The 20,980-nt window shown below is 56.8% G+C and overlaps 1 protein-coding gene across 1 annotated transcript in view; it reads right to left on the bottom strand.

Annotated features, from left to right (window-relative positions):
* Positions 1-20,980, bottom strand: part of ABCA3 (ATP binding cassette subfamily A member 3) — a 46,254-nt gene that overhangs the window by 15,156 nt on the left and 10,118 nt on the right. Inside the window, exons 6-18 of the mRNA XM_045461306.1 lie at positions 20,301-20,428; positions 19,214-19,379; positions 15,119-15,378; positions 13,646-13,762; positions 13,277-13,397; positions 10,179-10,352; positions 6,760-6,941; positions 3,807-3,950; positions 3,222-3,351; positions 2,927-3,081; positions 2,529-2,684; positions 2,211-2,421; positions 1,336-1,486 (exon numbers count right to left, since the gene is read on the bottom strand). Coding sequence (XP_045317262.1) covers positions 1,336-1,486; positions 2,211-2,421; positions 2,529-2,684; positions 2,927-3,081; positions 3,222-3,351; positions 3,807-3,950; positions 6,760-6,941; positions 10,179-10,352; positions 13,277-13,397; positions 13,646-13,762; positions 15,119-15,378; positions 19,214-19,379; positions 20,301-20,428 — 2,095 coding nt within the window. The remainder of the gene's footprint in view (positions 1-1,335; positions 1,487-2,210; positions 2,422-2,528; positions 2,685-2,926; positions 3,082-3,221; positions 3,352-3,806; positions 3,951-6,759; positions 6,942-10,178; positions 10,353-13,276; positions 13,398-13,645; positions 13,763-15,118; positions 15,379-19,213; positions 19,380-20,300; positions 20,429-20,980) is intronic.

Here is a 20,980-nt window from a genome sequence, read left to right as displayed (position 1 = left end):
GCTGCCTGGAAAACCGGGAGTTGGGTTTGTTTCCCCCTCTTTTTCCCTACGTGACATTTTTTTTTTAAGAGAGAGAACATACATGCGCAAGCTGGGGACGGGGGCAGAGAGAAAGAGAGAGACAGAATCTTAAGCGGGCTCCACACTCAGTGGATCCCACGAGCCCATGAACTGAGCGGAAATCAGGAGTCAGATGCTCAACTGACTGAGACACCCAGGCGCCCCGGCCACATGACCTTCTGCCGTGAGGACTTAGGCCTGAGATACTGTTTGCTAGAAAACATCCACGTGAAATCACAAAAACAAAAAACCAAAAAACCTGGAGGATATTCATTCGATTGCGGGGTAGCACTTTCTAAGGAAAAAATCTCAGAGGAAAAGAAAGGACCCGTTAAATGTAAAGTATCTGCATGGGGAAAAAAGTCCCACAAAATCAGTCAACGACCAAATGGAAAAAATTGCAGCAAAAATGGTTGATATCGCTCCATAAAATGCTCTGACTGATACACGAGCGAGAGACAGGAACACACGATATCCAGAGAAAGCTGTGTGAGCGGTGGCAAGACCGACCTCCTGTTAGCAGGAGCGGAAGGAAAACAAAATGCCATTTCAGCCACTGGCTATGCAAATATTTAAAAAAGAACTTCATCAAAGCTGGCAAGCGTGGTGTAAAATGGACACTGTCCCGTCCTGCTGACGGGGAAGTCACGTACATCACCTCTGCGGAAGGAACTTGGTACCGTTTGCCCCTCCTGAGGGGGTCACTGGAGATTTAGACCAAGAGTGTTCTAGAAGGATGTCTCCTGGCGTATTCTTGGGGGGAAACCAGGAGTGCGTGGTGCTGGAACAGATGTTGACGAAGTCACGGTGTGACGGAGTGGGGGAACCCAAAACCATGCCATCGATCGGGCTCGTAGCAACGCTAAACAGACTTTAAAGATTTATACCCCAAAGTTTCTGAACATGAATCGAGGGTTGGGTTCTTACCCCCCACACCAGAACCTGCTCTGTTCACAAGGCTTCGGCGCGTGACTCACAGCGTGAGACAAAGAAGACACACACATTCACGATTCCACGAGGAGCTCATGGGTGCTGTGCGTGGGCGAACCTGGGGGGAGGGGCCGGCCGTGTGCCGAGAGCGACGGCAGACACTCTCCACCCAGGGAGGGTTCCCAGTTCCACTGCACTGGTTCTCCACCTGCTGTCACAGCTGTGGGCTTGGGAGCCCTGCTGGCCGAGCCTGACAGGCAGGAGCAGGGGACCCTACGCATGGAGCCTCCGAGGCCCACTGAGCCCCCTTCTCAGGGCCGTGCCTGCGCCCCCGGGGACGCGTACCTGTGGGTGCTCTCCTTGGGCAGGATGAAGGACAGCTCTGCGCCGGCTCTGCTCTCCAGCGTGGCGCTGGGTACGTGGTGGCGCACCAGCCGGGAGATGGCCTCGGGGTCACAGTGGGGCTCCTTCACCAGCGTCATGTGGTAGCCCGCACCTGCAACACCGAGGAGCCCCCCCGGGATGCCGTGTCCTACTTCTGCCGTCCCTCCGGGCCCTCGGCTTGTGACCAGGACAGGTCGTGGGAAAGAGGCCGGAAAGCGGGGACGGCGGCACTGGAGCGGGTGCGCCTGGACCCCTCGGTGCGATCCTCAGGGCTTTTCTCCCAGTCCCTTGCTGGGCGGAGACACTGGGGCACCTGGGAGCGCTGCCGGTAAGGACAGCTGGGCTCTGCAGTCCACTCTCAGGCTGCGGCAGGAACCGTCCCCAAGACCTGCCCTCTCTGCTTTCTCCACAAGGGAGCCCCGGACAACGGCGGCCCCGAGGGTGACCACGTCTGGTCGCCATCCGCCGGGCAGGGCTGTGCGCCGGCCAAGGGACTGGGGAAGGGAGGTGCACAAGTCCCGGGGTGTGTGAGGAGGGGAGCTCGTCTGCTGGTGGGATGTGTGTGGGCCTGGGGCGTCGGACCATGAGCTGCCTTCGAGGAAGCCACACTCACATGGCAAACCCAGCCCTGGAATGTGCCACAGGCCGCGCGCCTCCACGGTAGCCAGTGTGGCCTCTGCAAGGGCACCGCTGGTCTCGGCGGCCTTGGCTGACGCTTGGCTGCCCCCTCCCGGTCACAGCGGGACGTCGTCCTAACCCAATCAAGACTGCTCCCGCGCTCCCTCCTCCCGTCCCGGCCCCTGTCCCGGCCGCAGGGCCCCGCCCGCCCCGCTCACCGTACTTCTGCTTGAGGAACAGCGAGGACCCGCAGCACTGAAGCTCCCCCTTGGCCATGATGGCCACGCGGTCCCCCAGCAGGTCGGCCTCGTCCATGAAGTGCGTGGTGAGCAGCACGGTGCGCTGACTCTTGTGCTGCTGCAGCAGGTCCCAGATGGCCCTCCTGGACACGGCGTCCATGCCCGAGGTGGGCTCGTCCAGCATCAGCACCTGCGGGCCGGGCCGAGGAGCCGGTGGCGGGGTGGCGGGGTGGCGGCGGCTCCCCGTGGCCGCCCGCCGTGCTGGGCGCCCCGCCCCGGGGCCTCCCGCCCGCCTACCTTGGAGCCCGCGATGAGGGCGATGCCGATGGACAGCTTGCGCCTCAGGCCCCCGCTCAGGCACCTGCTCAGGGAGTCCCGCTTGTCCTCCAGGCTGAGGGCGTGCAGCATCCGCTGGACCTCTTCGGGGCACTTGAGGCGGGACAGGCCCTTGAGCTGAGACAGCGGGGGCAGGGACGTCGGGCAGGGGCTCCCGGCCTTGGCGCCTCCTCCTTCCCTCCGCGTGCTGCGCCGTGTGCCCTGACTTCCCTCCCCGCCGCCCCGTTGCAGGTCTGCGAGCGGCTGCTCCAGGTGGGTTCTATTTGCTGGGAAGCTGGGGGTTCACGCCTTGGGGCCCAAGCTCGCAGACAAGGAAACCACTACACGACCTAAGCGCACTCAGCGGCCGGCCGGCTCACCTGTGCGTAGAAGTACAGGTGTTCTGCGACGGTCAGGTTGTCAAACAGGATGTCGTGCTGCGGGCACAGGCCCAAGCTCTTGCGGATCTGAACCATGTCCTGTGAAATCTCGTACCCGTTGATATACGCCCGGCCGCTGGTTGGGGGAAAGAGACCTAGGGCCAAGCAGAAGACCCGGAGGCCGAAGTTCAGCGGGAACACCGGACCCTCTCCCCACCCCCGTCAGCACGAGGTGTGACCCTTGCCTGGCCGGACCGCTGACCGGCCGGCCGGAGCCGAGGCCGTGGCGCCTCACCTGTGAGCATGGAGAGGGTGGTGGTCTTCCCCGCGCCGTTGTGGCCCAGCAGCACCGTGATCTGCCCCTCGTACAGGTTCAGATTCAGGTCTCTGACGGCTGCTTTGCCCTTGTTCCCCACTCTGAACACCTGCAGCGAAGGCCGAGGGCAGCCCTGGACTTCAGGCCCTGCCTGGCCCCCAGACCCCCGCTGGAACACCTGCCCGACGGGTCTCAGGAGACAGTGCCCAGCGTGGCCGGTCAGTGCAGAGGCGGGAAATTTCTGGCGAAGGGCTGATTGGAGGCCATGCCTCCCCCCACCCCCGCCCCGGGTGATGTCTGTCCCGCTGCAGTGGACCAGCAAGTGTTTGGGGGCAGGGCTGACTCCAGGGTAAGCCCAGGCAGCATGCACTGCTGGCTCCCCCCTGAGTCCCCTGAGCCCTGGGGACAGAGCCTGGGGAGGGGTCAGAGAGCAGCCACGGGGGTCTAGGAGCAATAGGGCCTGGGGGATGGCCCCCAGCTTGGAGACAGCCCTGGGCAAGGTGGCAGGTCTCATGCCCCGTGGCATGAGGTCCCCGTCCCCACCCACCCCACAGGGTGTGGCACCTTGGTCACATGCTTGATCTTGATCCCGGCCACCAGGTCCTCTGGCTCAGCCTCAAAGTACTCGGTTCTGAGCACTTTCTCTGGATCATCATCTTCCTCTTCTTTCCCCAAAACTGTCCGTGGATGCCCGCACCAGTACGAGGGCTGGGGTGGAAAGCAGACGGGTCTCAAGCAGCCAACTCATGTCAGTTCATTGTGTTTGTGAGGAACGGCAGCAGGTTCCCCGACACGCCAAACACTGTCAGCAAACAGCCCTCGCCCGGGGCCCTGCTGCAGAGGTGGGGTGGCCCGAGGCCTCTGTGGGGCGCGGGTGCACGCGGCTCCTCCCTCATCTACCCAGGGAGGCTCTGAGCCTCTCTCCTGACCCGCCATTTGGGCACACAATCCCTGACAGGCTTGTTGGTGGTGCAGACAACTCACATGTGACACAGATGAAAAGTAAATGAGGACCTTTAAACCAAAGACAGGCTGCTGAATGTTCCAGTCCGGGGCGCTGTCCGGGCAAAACAGGAGGGAGGCTGTGTCTCCACGCCTGACTGGCCCTCACTCAGCTACACAGGAGCTCACAAAATAAGCAAGGGGAGCCAAAAGGCCTGGCCTTCCCTTGCTATGAGGAAGCTTCCCCGCCCTCTGTCTAGACAAGGACCACAGTCATCTGTCTCTAGAAAATCCCTGCCCTCTGTCTAGACAACAACCCCTGCCTTCCATCTAGACAATAACCCCTGCCATCTGTATAGACAATGACCCCCACTCTCCATGTAGACAATGACCCCTGTCATCTGTATAGACAACAACCCCCACCTTCCATCTAGACAATGAGCCTCGCCATCTGTCTAGACAACGACCCTCATCCTCCATCAAGACAATGACCCCTGCCCTCTGTCTAGACAATGACCACCACCATCTGTCTAGACAACTCCTGCCCTCTGTCTAGACAACAACCCCCGCCTTCTATCTAGACAATGACCCCCACCTTCCATCTAGACAATGACCCCTGCCTTCTGTCTAGATAAAAAACCATGCCCTCAGTCTAGACAAGGAACCCTGCCCTCTGTCTAGCCACAACAATGCCAGGCTGTGGGATGTGTAAGAATACAGCCACAGGCCATGCAGAACCCCTGCCCTTGGGTGGTCCATGGGCACAGATGACACACGGGTGTGGGGAGGGTCACAGGAAAGGGAAGAACCGGGCCCTGGGAGAGCCGCCCCCAGCTAAGCCCCACAGGGGCACCCCCCTCTCCGTTCTTGGTACTTCCCATGCCTGGAATGGTTCTAGCACACCACGGCCTGTTGTTCTTTTTTTTAATGTTTGTTGTTGCTGTTTGAGAGAGAGGGAAAGAGAGTGCACGCATGTGCACAAGCATGAAGGGCAGAGTGAGAGAGAGAGGGAGACAAAGAATCTCAAACAGGCTCCAAGCTGTCAGTGCAGAGCCCAAGGTGGGGCTCGAACCCACAAACTGTGAGATCAGGACCTGAGCCGGAATCAGGAGTCGGATGCTTAAGTGACTGAGCCACCCGGGTGTCCCCAGCCTGTTGGTCTTAAGGGACACACGTGTCACGTTTTACAGGGCTCTGAAATCAGAATGTGTCACAGATCACGGAGTGCCACAGTTAACTGTCACCATTTGTCTTGGTGAGAAAGTGACAGTGCCCCTATGGATCAGGGGCACCTTAGATGTGATGAAACACTCCAGTGTCTTCATGGTGAGTATGTGTGGAACCAGAGAGGGGACACTCAGGTGGCACCTCACCCGCCAGCAGCAGGGACTGACGGACCACATGGTGGTGGCCCCACGCGGTGCTGTGCTCAAAAACGAAGGTGATTGGGCGCCTGGGTGGCGCAGTCGGTTAAGCGTCCGACTTCAGCCAGGTCACGATCTCGCGGTCCGTGAGTTCGAGCCCCGCGTCAGGCTCTGGGCTGATGGCTCAGAGCCTGGAGCCTGTTTCCGATTCTGTGTCTCCCTCTCTCTCTGCCCCTCCCCCGATCATGCTCTGTCTCTCTCTGTCCCAAAAATAAATAAACATTGAAAAAAAAAAAAGTTAAAAAACAAAAAACAAAAAACAAAAAACAAAAAACGAAGGTGATTCCTGAAAATGCAGATACTTAATTCAAAGATGAAAACAAAACTTATAATTATGCACAGGTATCTAAAAGCATATTTATACACAGATTCACACACATTTGTATTTAAGATAGCTAAGTTAGGTTAAAAAAAAAAGCTTCAGGGTGCCTGGGTGGCTCAGTCAGGTAAGTGTCTGACTCTTGGTTTTGGCTCAGGTCATGATCTTGTGGTTGGTGAGTTCGAGCCACGTGTTGGGTTCTGAGCTGACAGTGCGGAGCCTGCTTGGGATTCTCTCTCTCTTTCTCTCTCTCTCTCTCTGCCCCTCCCACACATACACACACAGTCTCTCTCTCAAAGTAAAATAAACTTAAATAAACAAAAAAACCACCCCAAACAAGTTTCGAGACTTGTACAACATGGTCCCCTTTTCGTAAAAGCAAGTGTGCGTATATCACGCACCCACAGGCTCAGGCTGCTGGAGGGTACGTGTTCAGAACAATCTGAACCACTGCACACCAAGGGGTCAGCACGGCTCGTCTCTGGGCGGTGGGACTGTGCCGGGAATCCCAGCAACGCGATCATTTTTACAAGAGGCTGGAGGCTGTGTTACTTGGTAGGCGGAGGAACCAGTGGGATATTTGTTTGACGTGAGGCCGGGGGGTGGGCGTGTGCCGGTCCTGTGCTGCAGGGCCAGGGCGAGCCCTTTCCAGATCCTGGACTGCAGGGCTCATCTTGGCCAGTAGGGGGTCTCAGGGCCTTTGGGACACACGGCTCCCTGACTGCACGCGGGACATGCCCGACGAGGCGTTGAGTGCCAGGGACCGGAGGGGCCTGGGGCGTGTGCGGGGGACACCCCTGCCCCCGTGCGGAAGAGGGCCGCCAGCACTCACCATGATGAAGAAGTACCAGGGCTGGGGCACGCCGAACTGCCCCGGGAACACAGCCTCCACGTACCAGGTCACCAGGCCGTAGAGCACGGAGTCCAGCAGTAGCATGCCCAGCACTTGCCCAAAGGAGAAGTCATCGTCCACATTGACGGGACTCAGGAGGTTTCGCCACTGGACGCCCACGCCTGGAAGACACCGGGACGGGGGCCTGAAACGGCCCCTCGGCCCCAGCGGCACCGCGCGCAGGTCCCCGCCAAGCCAGCGCGACTTCTCCCTTCCCGCTTTTACGGCACACCCGCGACTTTCCTCGAGGCTCTAGACAACAGCGAGCCACAAAATCGGAAAGTTACAGAACCAGCAAGAGCCTGTGGACTGACGAGGGAGGCTCAGGTTTGATTTACGACCCACGTGCACATCCGTCCACGTCCACACACACACAGACACGCACGTACACATGCACGGTCTGGGTGAAGGCCAGCTCTGGAATAGCGGGCACTCAATCTGGGTCTTTTCAGAAACCGGGAGGACCTGACTCACACACAAACTCTCCTTAGCGGCACTCGTAGGGTTTCGTCTTCTGTGGGTTTGCCGACAACAGCCCAAACGGTGCTTGGGGATTGGCCCCAGGGCCCCTCGCGGAAATGGCTATGCTCTGGCTTTGATCACTGTTCATTCTCAAGCAATTAGAAGTTTGCGTGTGTAAGTAAATTCAGCGTCAGGGCGCCTGGGTGGCTCCGGTGGTTGAACGTCTGACTTCGGGCTCAGGTCATGATCCTGCAGTCCGTGAGTTTGAGCCCTGCATCGGGCTCTGTGCTGACAGCTCAGAGCCTAGAGCCTGCTTCGGATTCTGTCTCCCTCTCTTTGCCATCTCCTCCCATCTCCTCTCGTGCTCTCTCTCTCAAAAATAAATAAACGTTAAAAAAAAAAAAAAACAACAACTTGAGCCTAAGTAAATTCAGTGTAGAACATTGAGAACAAGAGTGGCTGTATAGTTATACTCTTCTTTGTTAATGGCTTTAAAACAAAGTGTCTGAACCCTGCAAGGCACAGTGCATCTTATTTATTTATAAGTGTTTGTTTACTGATTTTTGAGACGCAGACAGAGTGTGAGTGGGGTAGGGGCAGACAGAATCCACGTTGTCAGCACAGAGCCCAGGGTGGGGCTGGAACTCATGAGTCGTAAGATCATGACCCGAGCTGAAATCAAGAATCAGACGCGGGGTGCCTGGGTGGCTCAGTCAGTTGAGTGTCCGACTACGGCTCATGTCATATCTTGCACTCTGTGAATTCGAGCCCCGCGTCGGGCTCTGTGCTGACAGCTCGGAGCCTGGAGTCTGCTTCAGATTCTGTGTCTCCCTCTCTCTGCCCCTCCCCTCCCCTCAAAAATAAACAAACGTTGAAAAAAAAAAGAGTCGGATGCTTAACCGACTGAGCCACCCAGGTGCCCCATAAATGTAGACTTTTTTTTTTATTAAAAAATTTTTTTTTACATTTAAAAAAAAATTTATTTTTGAGAGATAGAGAGAGACAGCACAAGTGGGGGAGGGGCAGAGAGACAGAGGGAGACAGAGAATCCGAAGCAGGCTCCAGGCTCTGAGCTGTCAGCACAGAGCCCGATGCGGGGCTTGAACTCACTGACTGCGAGATCATGACCTGAGCTGAAGTCGGACGTTCAACCCACTGAGCTACCCAAGCGCCCCCATAAATGCAGACTTTTAAAATGCACTGTCAGAGGCACCTGGGTGGCCCAGTCGGTTAACTGTCTGACTCTTGATTTCAGCTCAGGTCATGGTCTCACAGTCTGTGAGACTGAGCCCTGCATCAGGCTCTGAGCTGACAGTGCAGAGTCTGCTTGGGATTCTCTCTCTCTCTCTCTCTCTCTCTCTCTCTCTCTCTCCCCTCCCCCGTGCTTGCCTATTCTCTCTCTCAAAAATAAATAAACAAGTGTACATTTATCACATACTACTAAACACAGAAACACAGATTTTTTAATGAGTATTTTCAGAATGATGGAAACAGAGCACGAGTGGCAGAGGGGCAGAGAGAAACGGAGACACAGAATCTGAGGCAGGCTACAGCTTCTGAGCTGTCAGCACAGACACCTCCAGCTCATGGATGGCGAGATCACGACCCGAGCTGAGGCCACACGCTTAACCAACTGAGCCACCCAGGGGCTCCAGAAACACAGATATTTAAAAGCCGAAGAGTCAGGGGCACCTGGGTGGCTCAAGTGACCAAGCACCCGACTTCTGCTTGTTCATGATCTCATGGTTCCTGAGTTCAAGCCTCACAGAGGGCTAACTGCTGTCAGCGTGGAGCCTGCTTCGGATCCTCTGTCTCCCTCTCTCTCTCTCTCTCTCAAAAATAAATAAACGTTAAAAATAAATAAAAGCCAAAGTGTCAGAAGACCTTGCCAAGGAAGAAAACATTTCTAAAGACAAGGCCACGTGGAGGTGCCATGGGCTCTCTCCTCCCACAGACCCCCACCAGGAAGCCACAAGAGCCAGGACTGTGGGGAATGAGACCAGGCAGCCCGAGACGGAGACCCGGGGTGCACGGGGCCGGCACCGCAGGGGCACAGGTCAGTCCCGGGATGGGAGACTGCACTGCACCCCCTGAGAGAGGAGGCCAGAGCAGCGGCACGCGCTCGGGGACGGACGCCGGCACAGGGCGGCCACGCAGAAGTTCGTGCTCCCCCTCCCGCCTCCTCTCAGCACAGGGGCAGGGACAGCTCCCTCCAAGGTCCTGAGCGCCTGGGGAGCCCTGGAGAGCCCTGGTGGCACGCCCCAGCGGGTGGCTTTCAGGGTTCAACCGGACCCTCTCCACCCTTTCCGGAAACCTGAGCGGGAGGCAGCCCAGGTGCCAAAGTCAGCACAGTGATGCGCTTTGTTCAACCTGTGACGTTTACAAGATCAGGAAATTTCACAACACTCAGGACAACAGCTCTGGCCTGTGACTTGATTCACTCTCAGGTGTCCGTGCCCTCATCCCCCCTTACTGCGTAGGGAGGGGCTGGTTCTGGTTCTGCCACTTGACCGACAGCAGGGGGTTGTCTCCTCCCCCCCCCCCACCCCATTCCCTGTAGACTTGGGACCAGGTGCTGAGTCAAGACCCCCATGGGGTCCCGCAGCAACAATGCCCGCCACCCCCCCCGCCCCCCGCCACCAGCAGGACCTTGAGGCCACACTGCCCCCCACGAGTGGTGGCCGCGCAGCACGAGACACGTTAACGCTCTGTCCTCTGGGCTTCAGGGCTCCTGCCCCGCCTCCCGCCTGCTGGGACGTGAGCCTCCCCGTGACTGAGCACCTTCTGTCCCACCCCCGGCTCGCTGGGGTGCCCTGCTCGGAGCTGGAGCCACCCCTGGTCAGGCTCTCTTAGTAACTCAGTCGGCGAGGGCAGCTCGCCAGAAGGAAGATACTCACCTTTCGCTTCAAATTTCCCCATGAGCTGGGCCCCCATCGCCATGGCGACATTGGACAGGAGGCAGGACAGGAGCTTCTGGCTGAGGGTCATCCAGTTGTATCGGGGGGCAACGAAGAAGTAGGGGGTGTACGTGAAGAAGTACAGGAAGCCCCCGATGGCTGCCGCCATGTTGGCTGCGGACGGAGAGAAGACAGGTGTGCCGAACACGGGCTGCAGCGCGGGCCTGAGGACCCCAAGCGCCACCCGAGGCCTCTCCGCTCGTCCGGGCACATGTGCCGTGGGGAACGTGACCCCCAGGCCGACTTCCCCCGCCCTCTGCTGCAGACTGCACCTTGACCGTGCACACCGGACCCCCCGAGCCCCCGGCCCGACCCCGCTTCCCACCAGGCATCCCACTCACCAGGGAGCCTGGCACACACCAAACAGACAAGCCTCTCCCCTCCCCTCCCCTCCACGAGTAGCCAAAATCAAGAGCCAGAGGCCCCGCCGACTGAGCCTAGAGACTTTTAAGAATATTGAACCCACTCTAAGCTAACAGTATTTTTACAAAAATCAACTAGATTTCCCACAATTTAGTGAGAAAGGTGGCACCGTGTTACGCTTTTGCAAAGCTCTGTAATGTCTGATTTAAGAGGTTAGAGCTGGGTTCTCGTATCTGCTCCCTGTTCACCCTGCCGTATCACACCGTTTGGGTTGAGGCCCATGAAGGAAACCGCCTTCACCCAGATAAGTGGTTGGAAAAGGAGGAGGAATTTTAACAGCCTTCTCGGTATTTCCGGATATTCTTCTCTGAGACAGCGCTACTCAGGCGGTCGTTTCTCAAAGGCCACGTGCCACGTGGACTCAAACTGACCAAAGAACTTTTCATGCTCTGTTATGTGAAAAGCCACCTGTCTATCTGAAAGGGCTGTGACTCGTGCATGATTTTGTAATGTGATACGTGGGTCGTGAGGAAAATATTGCTTGCTGAGCTATGTGGATCTTTTTTTTTTTTTTTTTCCAACGTTTATTTATTTTTGGGACAGAGAGAGACAGAGCATGAACGGGGGAGGGGCAGAGAGAGAGGGAGACACAGAATCGGAAACAGGCTCCAGGCTCTGAGCCATCAGCCCAGAGCCCGACGCGGGGCTCGAACTCACGGACCGCGAGATCGTGACCTGGCTGAAGTTGGACGCTTAACCGACTGCGCCACCCAGGCGCCCCTATGTGGATCTTTTAAATGTAAATAAATACATTTTATTATGTGACATACAGAAAAAAAATCTCACCGGTAACACGGACACCAACCTCCTAAGAGATCAAGCGCGTCGTCACGCGCACGGTGTTAGATTCAAGTATGTAAAATCCTATTTTGGCTTGAAAGCTTGAATTTTACAATTGACATCAGGGGCGCCTGGGTAGTTCAGTCGGTTAAGCTTCCAACTTGGGATCAGGTCATGATCTCCCCGTTCCTGGGTTCGAGCCCCTTGTCTCTGCTGACAGCTTGGAACCTGGAGCCCGCTTCAGATTCTGTGTTTCCCTCTTTCTCTGCCCCTCCCCCGCTTCTGTTGTGCTCTGTCTCTCTCTCAAAAATAAATGTTAAAAAGAATTTTAAAAATTCAATGGACGTCAGATACCGCCAGTTATTTTCCTTAAAAACCAGCTCCCATTTGAGAAAGTGCCAAATATCCAAGGGGAGTAATCATAGTCTGATGGTCATTCTTCCCAACAAACACGGTGTCCCGTGAAAACAGTGGCTAGTTTAGCCGACAGCTCAAACAGGTGCACACAAGCTTTCCCTCCAGACACCCTCCCCATACCCACCAGCATGGCTTCTACCAAAACACCCCCAGGGCACCCGAGTGGCTCAGTCGGTTGAGCATCTGACTTTTGATTTGGGTTCAGGTCATGATTCCGGGGTCTTGGGATGGAGCCCCACACTGGGCTCCATGCCCAGTGTGGAGATTCTCTCTCTGCCCCTCCCCTGACCTCTCTCAAAACAAATAAATAAACTTTTAAAAAACCACCCCCCGAATCAGAAAATGACGAGTGCTGGCGAGGTGCGGGGAAAGCGTGTGCCGCGGGCGGGAATGGAGAGCGGTGCGGTCGCTGTGGAAAAGTCTGGCAGTTCCTCAAACAACTAAACAGAGAGTCAGTGGAGGACCCGCAACTCCCGCTACTGGGTCCGCGGCCCCAAGGGCTGCAGGCGGGTCTCGGAGAGGTGCCTGCACACGCATGGTCACGGCTGCACGATTCACAAGCGCTGGACCGTGGAAGCACCCGAGTGTGCGGTGACGGGTGGATAAGCCAAGTGGCCCATCCACACGACAGAATGTCACTCAGCCTTACAGGGGAAGGGAATCCCGAACCCGCTGTGACGTGGATGAACCCCAGGGCGGTTCACACAGTGAGAGAATCAGGCACAAAATGAGAAGTAGGTGTGATCCCGCTCACGCGAGTTCCCGCCACCGCAGAGACAGAAGGTGGATGGTGGGCGCCAGGGCCGGGGAGGGACGGAGAGTCGGTGTAAGGGGGACAGAGCTTCAGTCTGGGGGGACGGAAAAACTCTGGGGTGGGTGGTGGGGACGGTTACGACACAGCGTGGAGCCCACTCGACTGTGCGCGCAAAAATGGTTATGGTGGTAAACTGCCCGTTATGTGTATGTTGCCCCAACAGGAAAGGAAAAAAGAGACGAGGACAACGCGAGAGGCAGGGACGGTGATCACGGAGCCCAAAACCGGGTCGACGTGTGAGCGGGATTTTGCGGAGCTGAAAAAAGACACCAGTCCTCAGACCAAAGCGCAGCTAAAGGAAGAGACACCACCCGGGACTGCCGGGCGACGTGCGCGGCCACGGGAACACACCCAGCGCGGAGACAGCTTTCCACGGCTACTGGACACGACTCGGGCGGGAGAGCAAGGTTAGGACATGCTGACGGCCAGAGAAGAAAGGGCTGGAATCAGGTGCGTGCCCGACGTCCCGAGGACAGGGTCTGAATGAAGGCACAGAGCACAGCCCCCCCCCAGCCGTAGCTGCTCTGACTCCGGGCAGGGGGCCCGGGGGGGACACGGCAGGGTTTCGCTGGGGCCCCTGGGGGCCCAGGGCAGGACGGCTCACCTCTGCTGAAGAAGGCGCTGACCATGAAGCTGAAGGAGACGGAGGCGGCGGCAAAGCACAGCAGGAAAACCAGCACCAGCGAGGGGTCGCTGTGAGCGAGCACCGCCACGCCCTTCCTCACCTGCGTGGCGGGCGTCCACGGTCACCCGGGCAGGCCGCGGTGGGGAAGGTGGGGACAAAACCAGGAAGACCTTAAACGTTCCCGGCCTCCAACGAGAGTGGACAGGGTGGGAGAAGGGCCGCGTGCGCCGTCCTCCCCCCCCCCCACCCCCCACCCCGGAGGCCGAGCCGAGGCCGGGGGTGCCTGGGGTGCCGCGGCGGCCTCTCCCGTCCGCCCGACCGCCAGGCTCCTGGCGAGGCCACACTCACCTTGATGCAGAAGAGCAGGGTCACGAAGGACACGGCCACGAAAAGGAAGAGGAAGAAGAGGAGGAACCAGGCGCTCCAGTGCAGCCAGCTGCTGAGCCCCATCATGCGCATGTACTCCTGGGGAGAGGGCCGCACTGACACCCCCGCACCCTGGCCTGCGGCCCGTGCCTCCGGGCGCATGCGCGTGCCACGCCGGGCCACCGGGGGACTCTCGCGGGTCCCGCTGTGCCGGCATCCCCTGCCCTCCTCCTCCCTCTCCCCACGCGTGTGGGCGCCAGCGTTGGTTCGTGAGCCATTTTTTTTTTTTTTTTTTTTTTTTTTTTTTAAATTTTTTTTTTTTCCAACGTTTATTTATTTTTGGGACAGAGAGAGACAGAGCATGAACAGGGAAGGGGCAGAGAGAGAGGGAGACACAGAATCTGAAACAAGCTCCAGGCTCTGAGCCATCAGCCCAGAGCCCGACGCGGGGCTCGAACTCACGGACCGCGAGATCGTGACCTGGCTGAAGTCGGACGCCTAACCGACTGCGCCACCCAGGCGCCCCGGTTCGTGAGCCATTTGACGTCTGCCGCCAACCGCGTCATCGCCTCACTTCGCTGCTATTTCCGGTGCCCCAGCAGACGGCACCCCCGAACCCTCTCCCGGCCGCCTGCCCGCGCGGCTTACAGGCCCCAGCGATCGCAGATGTGGTCACTGAGAATACGCTAAGTATCAATTCACCGGCCCTGCAGACAACCGCCAGGGAAGGACTTCACACGGCGTCTGGGTCACTATGGGCGCGTCACTGGGATGAGTTTACAGGTGACGCTAGCACACAACTGTACCCGACTAAGGCAGGGACGTTCTTTGTGGCGACGCTTTCCTTAACCCCCATCCCAGTGAGCCTGGCGGTCCACACCCACAGCTGTCCCGGATCTGTGCAGAGTGAACGGGCCCTCCGTGAAGGCTGTTTCTCTCTAGAGTGGCTCTGCGCAGCAGAAACGGAACGTGTGTGTATATAATTTAGAGTTTTAGTGGGTGCCTGGGGGGCTAGGCCAGTTAAGCATCTAACTCTTGATTTCTGTCAGGTCGTGGTCTCGAGGCTCGTGAGTTCGAGCCCTGCATCAGGCTCTGCACTGTCAGCATGGAGCCTGCCTGGGATTCTGTCTGTCTGTCTCTCTCTCTCTCAAAAATAAACTTAAAAAAAAACCAACAACAACTTAGAATTTTATAGTAGCCACGGCCAAAAAGTGAAGACAAAGCAGTGCAATTAGTTTCAAAGCCGTGTCTCACTTGACCCAGCACATCCAAACCGTGGTCTTTCCAACGTTTCAGACCTCAGCACGCTGTACGCAAAATGCGGTGCTCTGTTGGGTGTGAAAGATCTGGATGTACTGGGCTTGATTTCACAGAAGCCCGGGGGTCACCGGCACCACGGTGGGCGTTCGGCCCACGCCCCGCCTGGATGGCGCGGGGCCGCGTGGGGCAGGGTACCTTCAGCCTCCTCTCCTTCTCCTGCACGACGGCCCGGATGACGGTGAGGGAGCTGTAGGTGAGACTCAGCACAAGCAGCAGGGGGAGCTGATACTGCATGGCGACGAGGAACGGGTCCGAGATGAAAGGCGGGTAAGGGAACCTCTTGGCGATCACGGTGAGCTTCTCAAACAGCTGGTGCGTGGAGGCGTTTGCGTGGTACTGCATGATGGCCCGGTCCACTGCGTGCTGCACAGCCAGGAAGCCTTCTCGGATGTACCCTGGGTGCGGAGCACAGCACGTCCCGCACATGGGTGGGCTCGCGTCAGAAGGGCCGCATCGCGGGCGCGGCTCACGGAGCCGCGTGCCCTGAGCTGTGCCGGGGTCTCCCTGGTGAACGCGGCCCCGGAGCGACACCACCTCATGCTCCTACGGTGTCCCCGGTCTTCTAGCTTGTAGGAGCCGCCCTCATCTCCAGCCCGTGGCCCCTGACCCACCCCCAACGCCAGCCGGGCGGCATCTCTCTGACCCTCCCGACTGCCTCCCGCGTCCACTTCGAAGGACCCCGTGACTGCATCAGGTCCACCCAGACAATCCGGTGTAACCAGCTGCTGTCGTGAGGCCCGGTGACTGGCAGCTTCTATTCCATCCCCCCACCCCCAAAGCTAGCACCACAAAAGCAGGCGGAGTCACAGCCCGAAGGCCTTCGGGCATTGTGCGCTCTCCGCGCTGGCCCTTTCCGGCCCCCCCCCTCCACGTGGGCGGTCATAAATTCTTCCAGTGAAGGGCCTGGGAAGAGCGGCAGGCTCGGGACAGGGAGCTCCAGTCCTGAGCCTGGCCCGGCAGAGCGGCCTAAAGAAGAGGTGGGCACAGCCACAGGGGAGCACAAGGCAGCCCGAGTCCCCGAGGACAGAGAGGGGCACCCTCATTCAAAAAGTACAGTGACATTTACAACACGACCCAGCGTCCTGGAACATGGAAATGCCAGCAGCCTGCAGCCAGCCCCTAAGGAAAAGAGGAGAAAAGAGCCCAGCATGGCGGGTACCACGTCGCCCTTGGGTTTGAGACTTCTGGGGCTGTGGCAGCAGTTACCGACACCCGCCGTGGTGCTGGATGGGGGTTCAGCTCTTCACAACCCACCTGCAGAGCAGCTGGCCGTGTCTCCGTTGGACACGTGGAGGCACTGAGGCGGGGGAGGGACAGGGCCCCGGGACACTGGTCTTATCACATCACACCGCTGCTCGTGAGGCCTGTCCTGTTACCTCATCTTTGTCACCACGACTTCTGGGGCTGCTCAGCGCTCCGAGGAATGGAGGCGTCACCCTGTCCCCCATCGTCTCCCGCCGCCCGCAGGTCTGTGACCATGGCAAACACCTTTGCACGTGTGCACCCTTCCTCCTTTCTGACTATTCCAGAGGCTGAATTCCCATCACGGGCTCAGCGGGTCTGAGGTGTGGACACGGGGCTGGGGCAGAGCCCAGGCTGGGGATGCTGAGGGCGTGCTGGGTGCCAGGCCCGCATCCCTTCCACACCTCAGGGGTCTTTGTGTCCTTGTAACTGGTGTGGACTAATGAGTCCTTAACATAAAAATACGTGGACCCCTGTCATTTGCTGAAATGTTTTCCCCAGGCTCCTACTTGCTTTTAACATTGGTGTTGTATGTATGTACCAGCACAAAAGCAGACACACATATCAATGGAACAGAACAGAGAACCCGGAAATGGACCCACAAATGTATGGCCAACTCATCTTCGACAAGGCAGGAAAGAATATCCAATGGCAACTGGACAGCGACAGGCAGAATGAACCTGGACCACTTTCTTACAACAGACACAAAACTAAACTCTAAATGGACGAAAGACCTAAATGAAGCCATCAGAATCCTCGAGGAGAACGCAAGCAGCAACCTCTGTGGCCTCAGAGGGAGCAACTTCTTATAACACATGTCTCTAAGGCAAAGCAAAAATGGACGCTTGGGACTTGCTCAAGTTAAAAAGCTTCTGCATAATGAACGAAACAACAAAACTAAAAGGCAACCGATGGAATAAGAGAAGACATCTGTAAATGACATATCAGATAAAGGGCTGGTATCCAAAATCTATAAATAACATATCAAACTCAACACCCAACAAAACAAATAATCCAGTGAAGAAATGGGTAAAGGACACGAACAGACATTTCTCAAAAAAAAAAAAAAAAAAAAAAAAAACAACTCAACATCACTCATCATCAGGGAAATATAAATCAAAACCACAATGAGATACCACCTTACACCTGTCAGAATGGCTAACGTTAACAACTCAGGGGACAACAGATGTTGGTGAGGATGCGGAGAAAGGGGAACCCCCTTGCAACTGGTGGTGGGAACGCAAACTGGTGCAGCCGCTCTGGAAAACATTGTGGAGGTTCCTCAAAAATTAAAACTAGAATTACCCTACGACCCAGCAATGGCACTACTAGGTATTTATCCAAAGGGTACAGGTATGCTGTATCGAAGGGACACATGCACCCCAATGTTTATAGCAGCGCTATCGACAATAGCCTAAGTATGGAAAGAGCCCAAATGTCTATGGACTGACAAATGGATAGAAGAGATGTTGTGTGTGATACACATATATACACACTAGAATATTACTCAGCTATGAAAAAGAAGGAAATCTTGCCATCTGCAATGACGTGGACGGAGCCAGAGGGTATTATGCGAAACAAAATAAGTCAGAGAGAGACAAATACAATTTCACTCTTACGTGGCATTTAAAAAACTAGATAGGGGCGCCTGGGTGGCTCAGTCGGTTAAGCCTCCGGCTTCAGCTCAGGTCATGATCTCACAGTTCATGAGTTCGAGCCCCGCAATGGGTTCCGGGCTGACAGCTTAGAGCCTGGAGCCTGCTTCGAATTCTGTGTCTCCCTCTCTCTCTCTGTTCCTCCCCCTCTCATGCTCTGTCTCTCTTTCTCCTTCAAAAATAAATAAAAACATTAAAAAAATTTTTAAAAGAAAATAAAAAACTAAACAGATGAACATAGGGGAAGAGAAGGAAAAATAAAATAAGATAAAAACAGAGAGGGAGACAAAGCATATGAGACTCTTAAATACAGAAAACGAACTGGGGTTGCTGGACGGAAGTGGGTGGGGGAGGGGCTAAATGGGTGATGGGCACTGAAGACGGCACTTGTTGGGATGGGCACTGGGTGTCGTATGTAAGAGATGAATCACTGGGTTCTACTCCTGAAATCAATACTACACTACATGTTAACTAACTTGAAGCTAAATAAAATCTCGGAAGAGAAACAAAACACAAAACAGAGTCATTGGTGTTACGTCTTTTCCTTTTTTGTCAAATTTCAAGTTTGTACCTGGTGCAGTTTGCTGGTCTTTCTCCTGTTGCTTCCAACCTCAGGAAAGTGTCCCCACAAATAGAACAGTCCTGGCCCAGGCAGTGGGTGTGGCTACCCCCTGGTGCATCGTTTAGAGACATTCCTGGGTCTTTCCACCAAAATCTCGAACACGCTCTGCCTCCTACAGGCCGTGGGATCCTGTGTTCTCTGCAACACCCTGGCTGCCTCCTGGAACCCACGGACGGGTCCCAGCTACTCCTCGCTTACCCCTGGCTCCACTCCATTCTAGAACACAACCGTGCTTGCGAGGAGACCAACAGGTCGACTGCCCACCAAGGTCACACGGGACAGACCAACACACGCAAAGACAGGGTACAACTGGCCAAGATCCAGTTTCTGCAAGCGCCCCACGGATGCAATTTAACCCTGGACAATTACTCAAGGACCACACGGCTTACAAAGCCCATTAGCCTGGACACAGTGGAAGCCAGGGAGAGAAGGGAGGTGTGAAACCAAGCCCACAGATCGGATGCAAACTGACCGAAACACAGAGGTTTCCTTCGAGAGCATGTGCCCCCTGGGAACCAGAGAGACGGCCTTTGCCATCCTGAGTATTTTAACCTTTCAGAACCCAGTTTTCCCAGAAGTTTCCCTCCTTCTACGCAGAAGATGATCAAACGCTCCTTTAGGAGTATTTCTGCAAAGAAAGGCAAGGTGGGACCCCCGCGATCACCAGGCAGTGGCCCAGTGAGGGATCCAGCCGCTGCCCAAGCTTCTCACCAGGTTCTCCGCCATCGGGGGACGCGGGTTCCCTTGGTCCTGGGTTTGGGAACAGTGGGAAAAGGGAAGTGGTGTGCCATCCTTCGGTCTCTTTCAGGAAAAAGGAGCCTGTTCGGGTCCACATGTAATTTCTTCGTGTGTAACTGAACCGTAAGTGGTACCTCACCTGTGGGACCAAAGATAAAGCCACTTGCTCTGATTGACAGGCACAGAGGCACACATCCGCGTCAAACCAGAGACCCATCAGGGGGCTCAGTGCCGTGAAGTCACCACCTCTCCTGCCCCTCGCCAATGACACAGGGTCCCGGAGCGTCAGAGCGAGTGGTCCTGCCCGGGGCGGCGACAGGGGCCCCGCAGCCGAGCCCCCGCAGTGTTCTCGCCGTCTCGCTATCTACCTACAGGAACTCTGCACCTGAGGCGTCCCTGATAATCGGCGGAGGGCCGCAGAAATAATGCTCGGGGAACTGGACAGTCTTAATTAACCGGGTCTCAGGGCGCCTGGGTGGCGCAGTCGGTTAAGCGTCCGACTTCAGCCAGGTCATGATCTCGCGGTCCGTGAGTTTGAGCCCCGCGTCGGGCTCTGGGCTGATGGCTCAGAGCCTGGAGCCTGTTTCCGATTCTGTGTCTCCCTCTCTCTCTGCCCCTCCCCCATTCATGCTCTGTCTCTCTCTGTCCCAAAAATAAATAAAGGTTGAAAAAAAAAAATTAAAAAAAAAAAAATTAACCGGGTCTTAATGCCATCAGATGGGCAAAGGACTTCCTTTTGTTTGTTTAAATAGATAGCTGAAATTCTAATGCCGGGGTGGGCAGGTCCCAGGTGTCTGCTCCTTTCCCACCTGCCCCATCTGTGCACAGAGGCCTGGAGATGCGGGGGGATGAGAATCTGCAGTGCACTGCCTCCTTCAGGCTTCCTCCACCGTGCAGCCCCCCAGGCTAGCACGGCACCGGGCGCCCTCCGAGGGGCCCGTGACAGTGACGCTGGCCCGGCAGCAAGGCCAGGTATCACCTCCCAGGCTGGCAGAGCCCCTTTGCAGGCCAGGCTTGTTTGGGGGAGGGAGAGAGGGGCTTTGTGGGGTGGGGTCCTCACCGCCAGTGGCAGGGACTCCCTGCTGTGGTTGAAGGTGTGCTCGAACACTATGGCGGCCAGCACGTTGGAGGAACGGTTGTCGTACCTGACGTAGTCCTCAAAGTCCTTCTCCGAGCGGAAGCCCCGAGCTGTGGGAAAGCCGTGAGCTGCCCGAGCGCCCGTCCCACTCAGCACTCTGGCTGCTCCGGGTCACGTTCAGATCAAAGACTGCATAGGTACAGGTTTCCTTTGGGCTTTGTCCGCCTGTCCTCAGGGATCAGGGAGGCTTTCGTTTTGGGCAGAGAGACCGGCGGCCGAGGGCACTGGTGCCCCTCCCCTGCCCCCCCACCCCCACCCCATCTCAGAGACTGACCCCCAGCGGGGAGGCTGCGTGTGGGGTCGGGAAGATGTGAGTGGATGCTAACGTAATGTGTCACACGGTTTCTCCGTCACCAGACCCTGCTCCACACGAAGGGCTTCCCGGTCATCACCCAGTAAGGGCCAAGGACCTCCCCCCGAGGTTACATTGCCTAAATCGAGAGGCGGGAAAGGGATCGATCACGCTTTTCACACTGGAAGCAGAGTGAAGGAAGGTGACAGGCACGCGTACTGGGAGTGTCCCTCGGCAGGCTTCCTGATGCCTTCTGCTAGCGCTGTCCTCCCAGAACCACAACCCAGAAAAGGCCCCAGCACCGCACACT

Source organism: Leopardus geoffroyi, chromosome E3 (genome assembly GCF_018350155.1).
Source record: "Leopardus geoffroyi isolate Oge1 chromosome E3, O.geoffroyi_Oge1_pat1.0, whole genome shotgun sequence".
Classification (NCBI taxonomy): Eukaryota; Metazoa; Chordata; class Mammalia; order Carnivora; family Felidae; genus Leopardus; species Leopardus geoffroyi.
The sequence above is the reverse complement of the archived record's forward strand: the minus strand, read 5'-3'. Positions and strand labels throughout refer to the sequence as shown.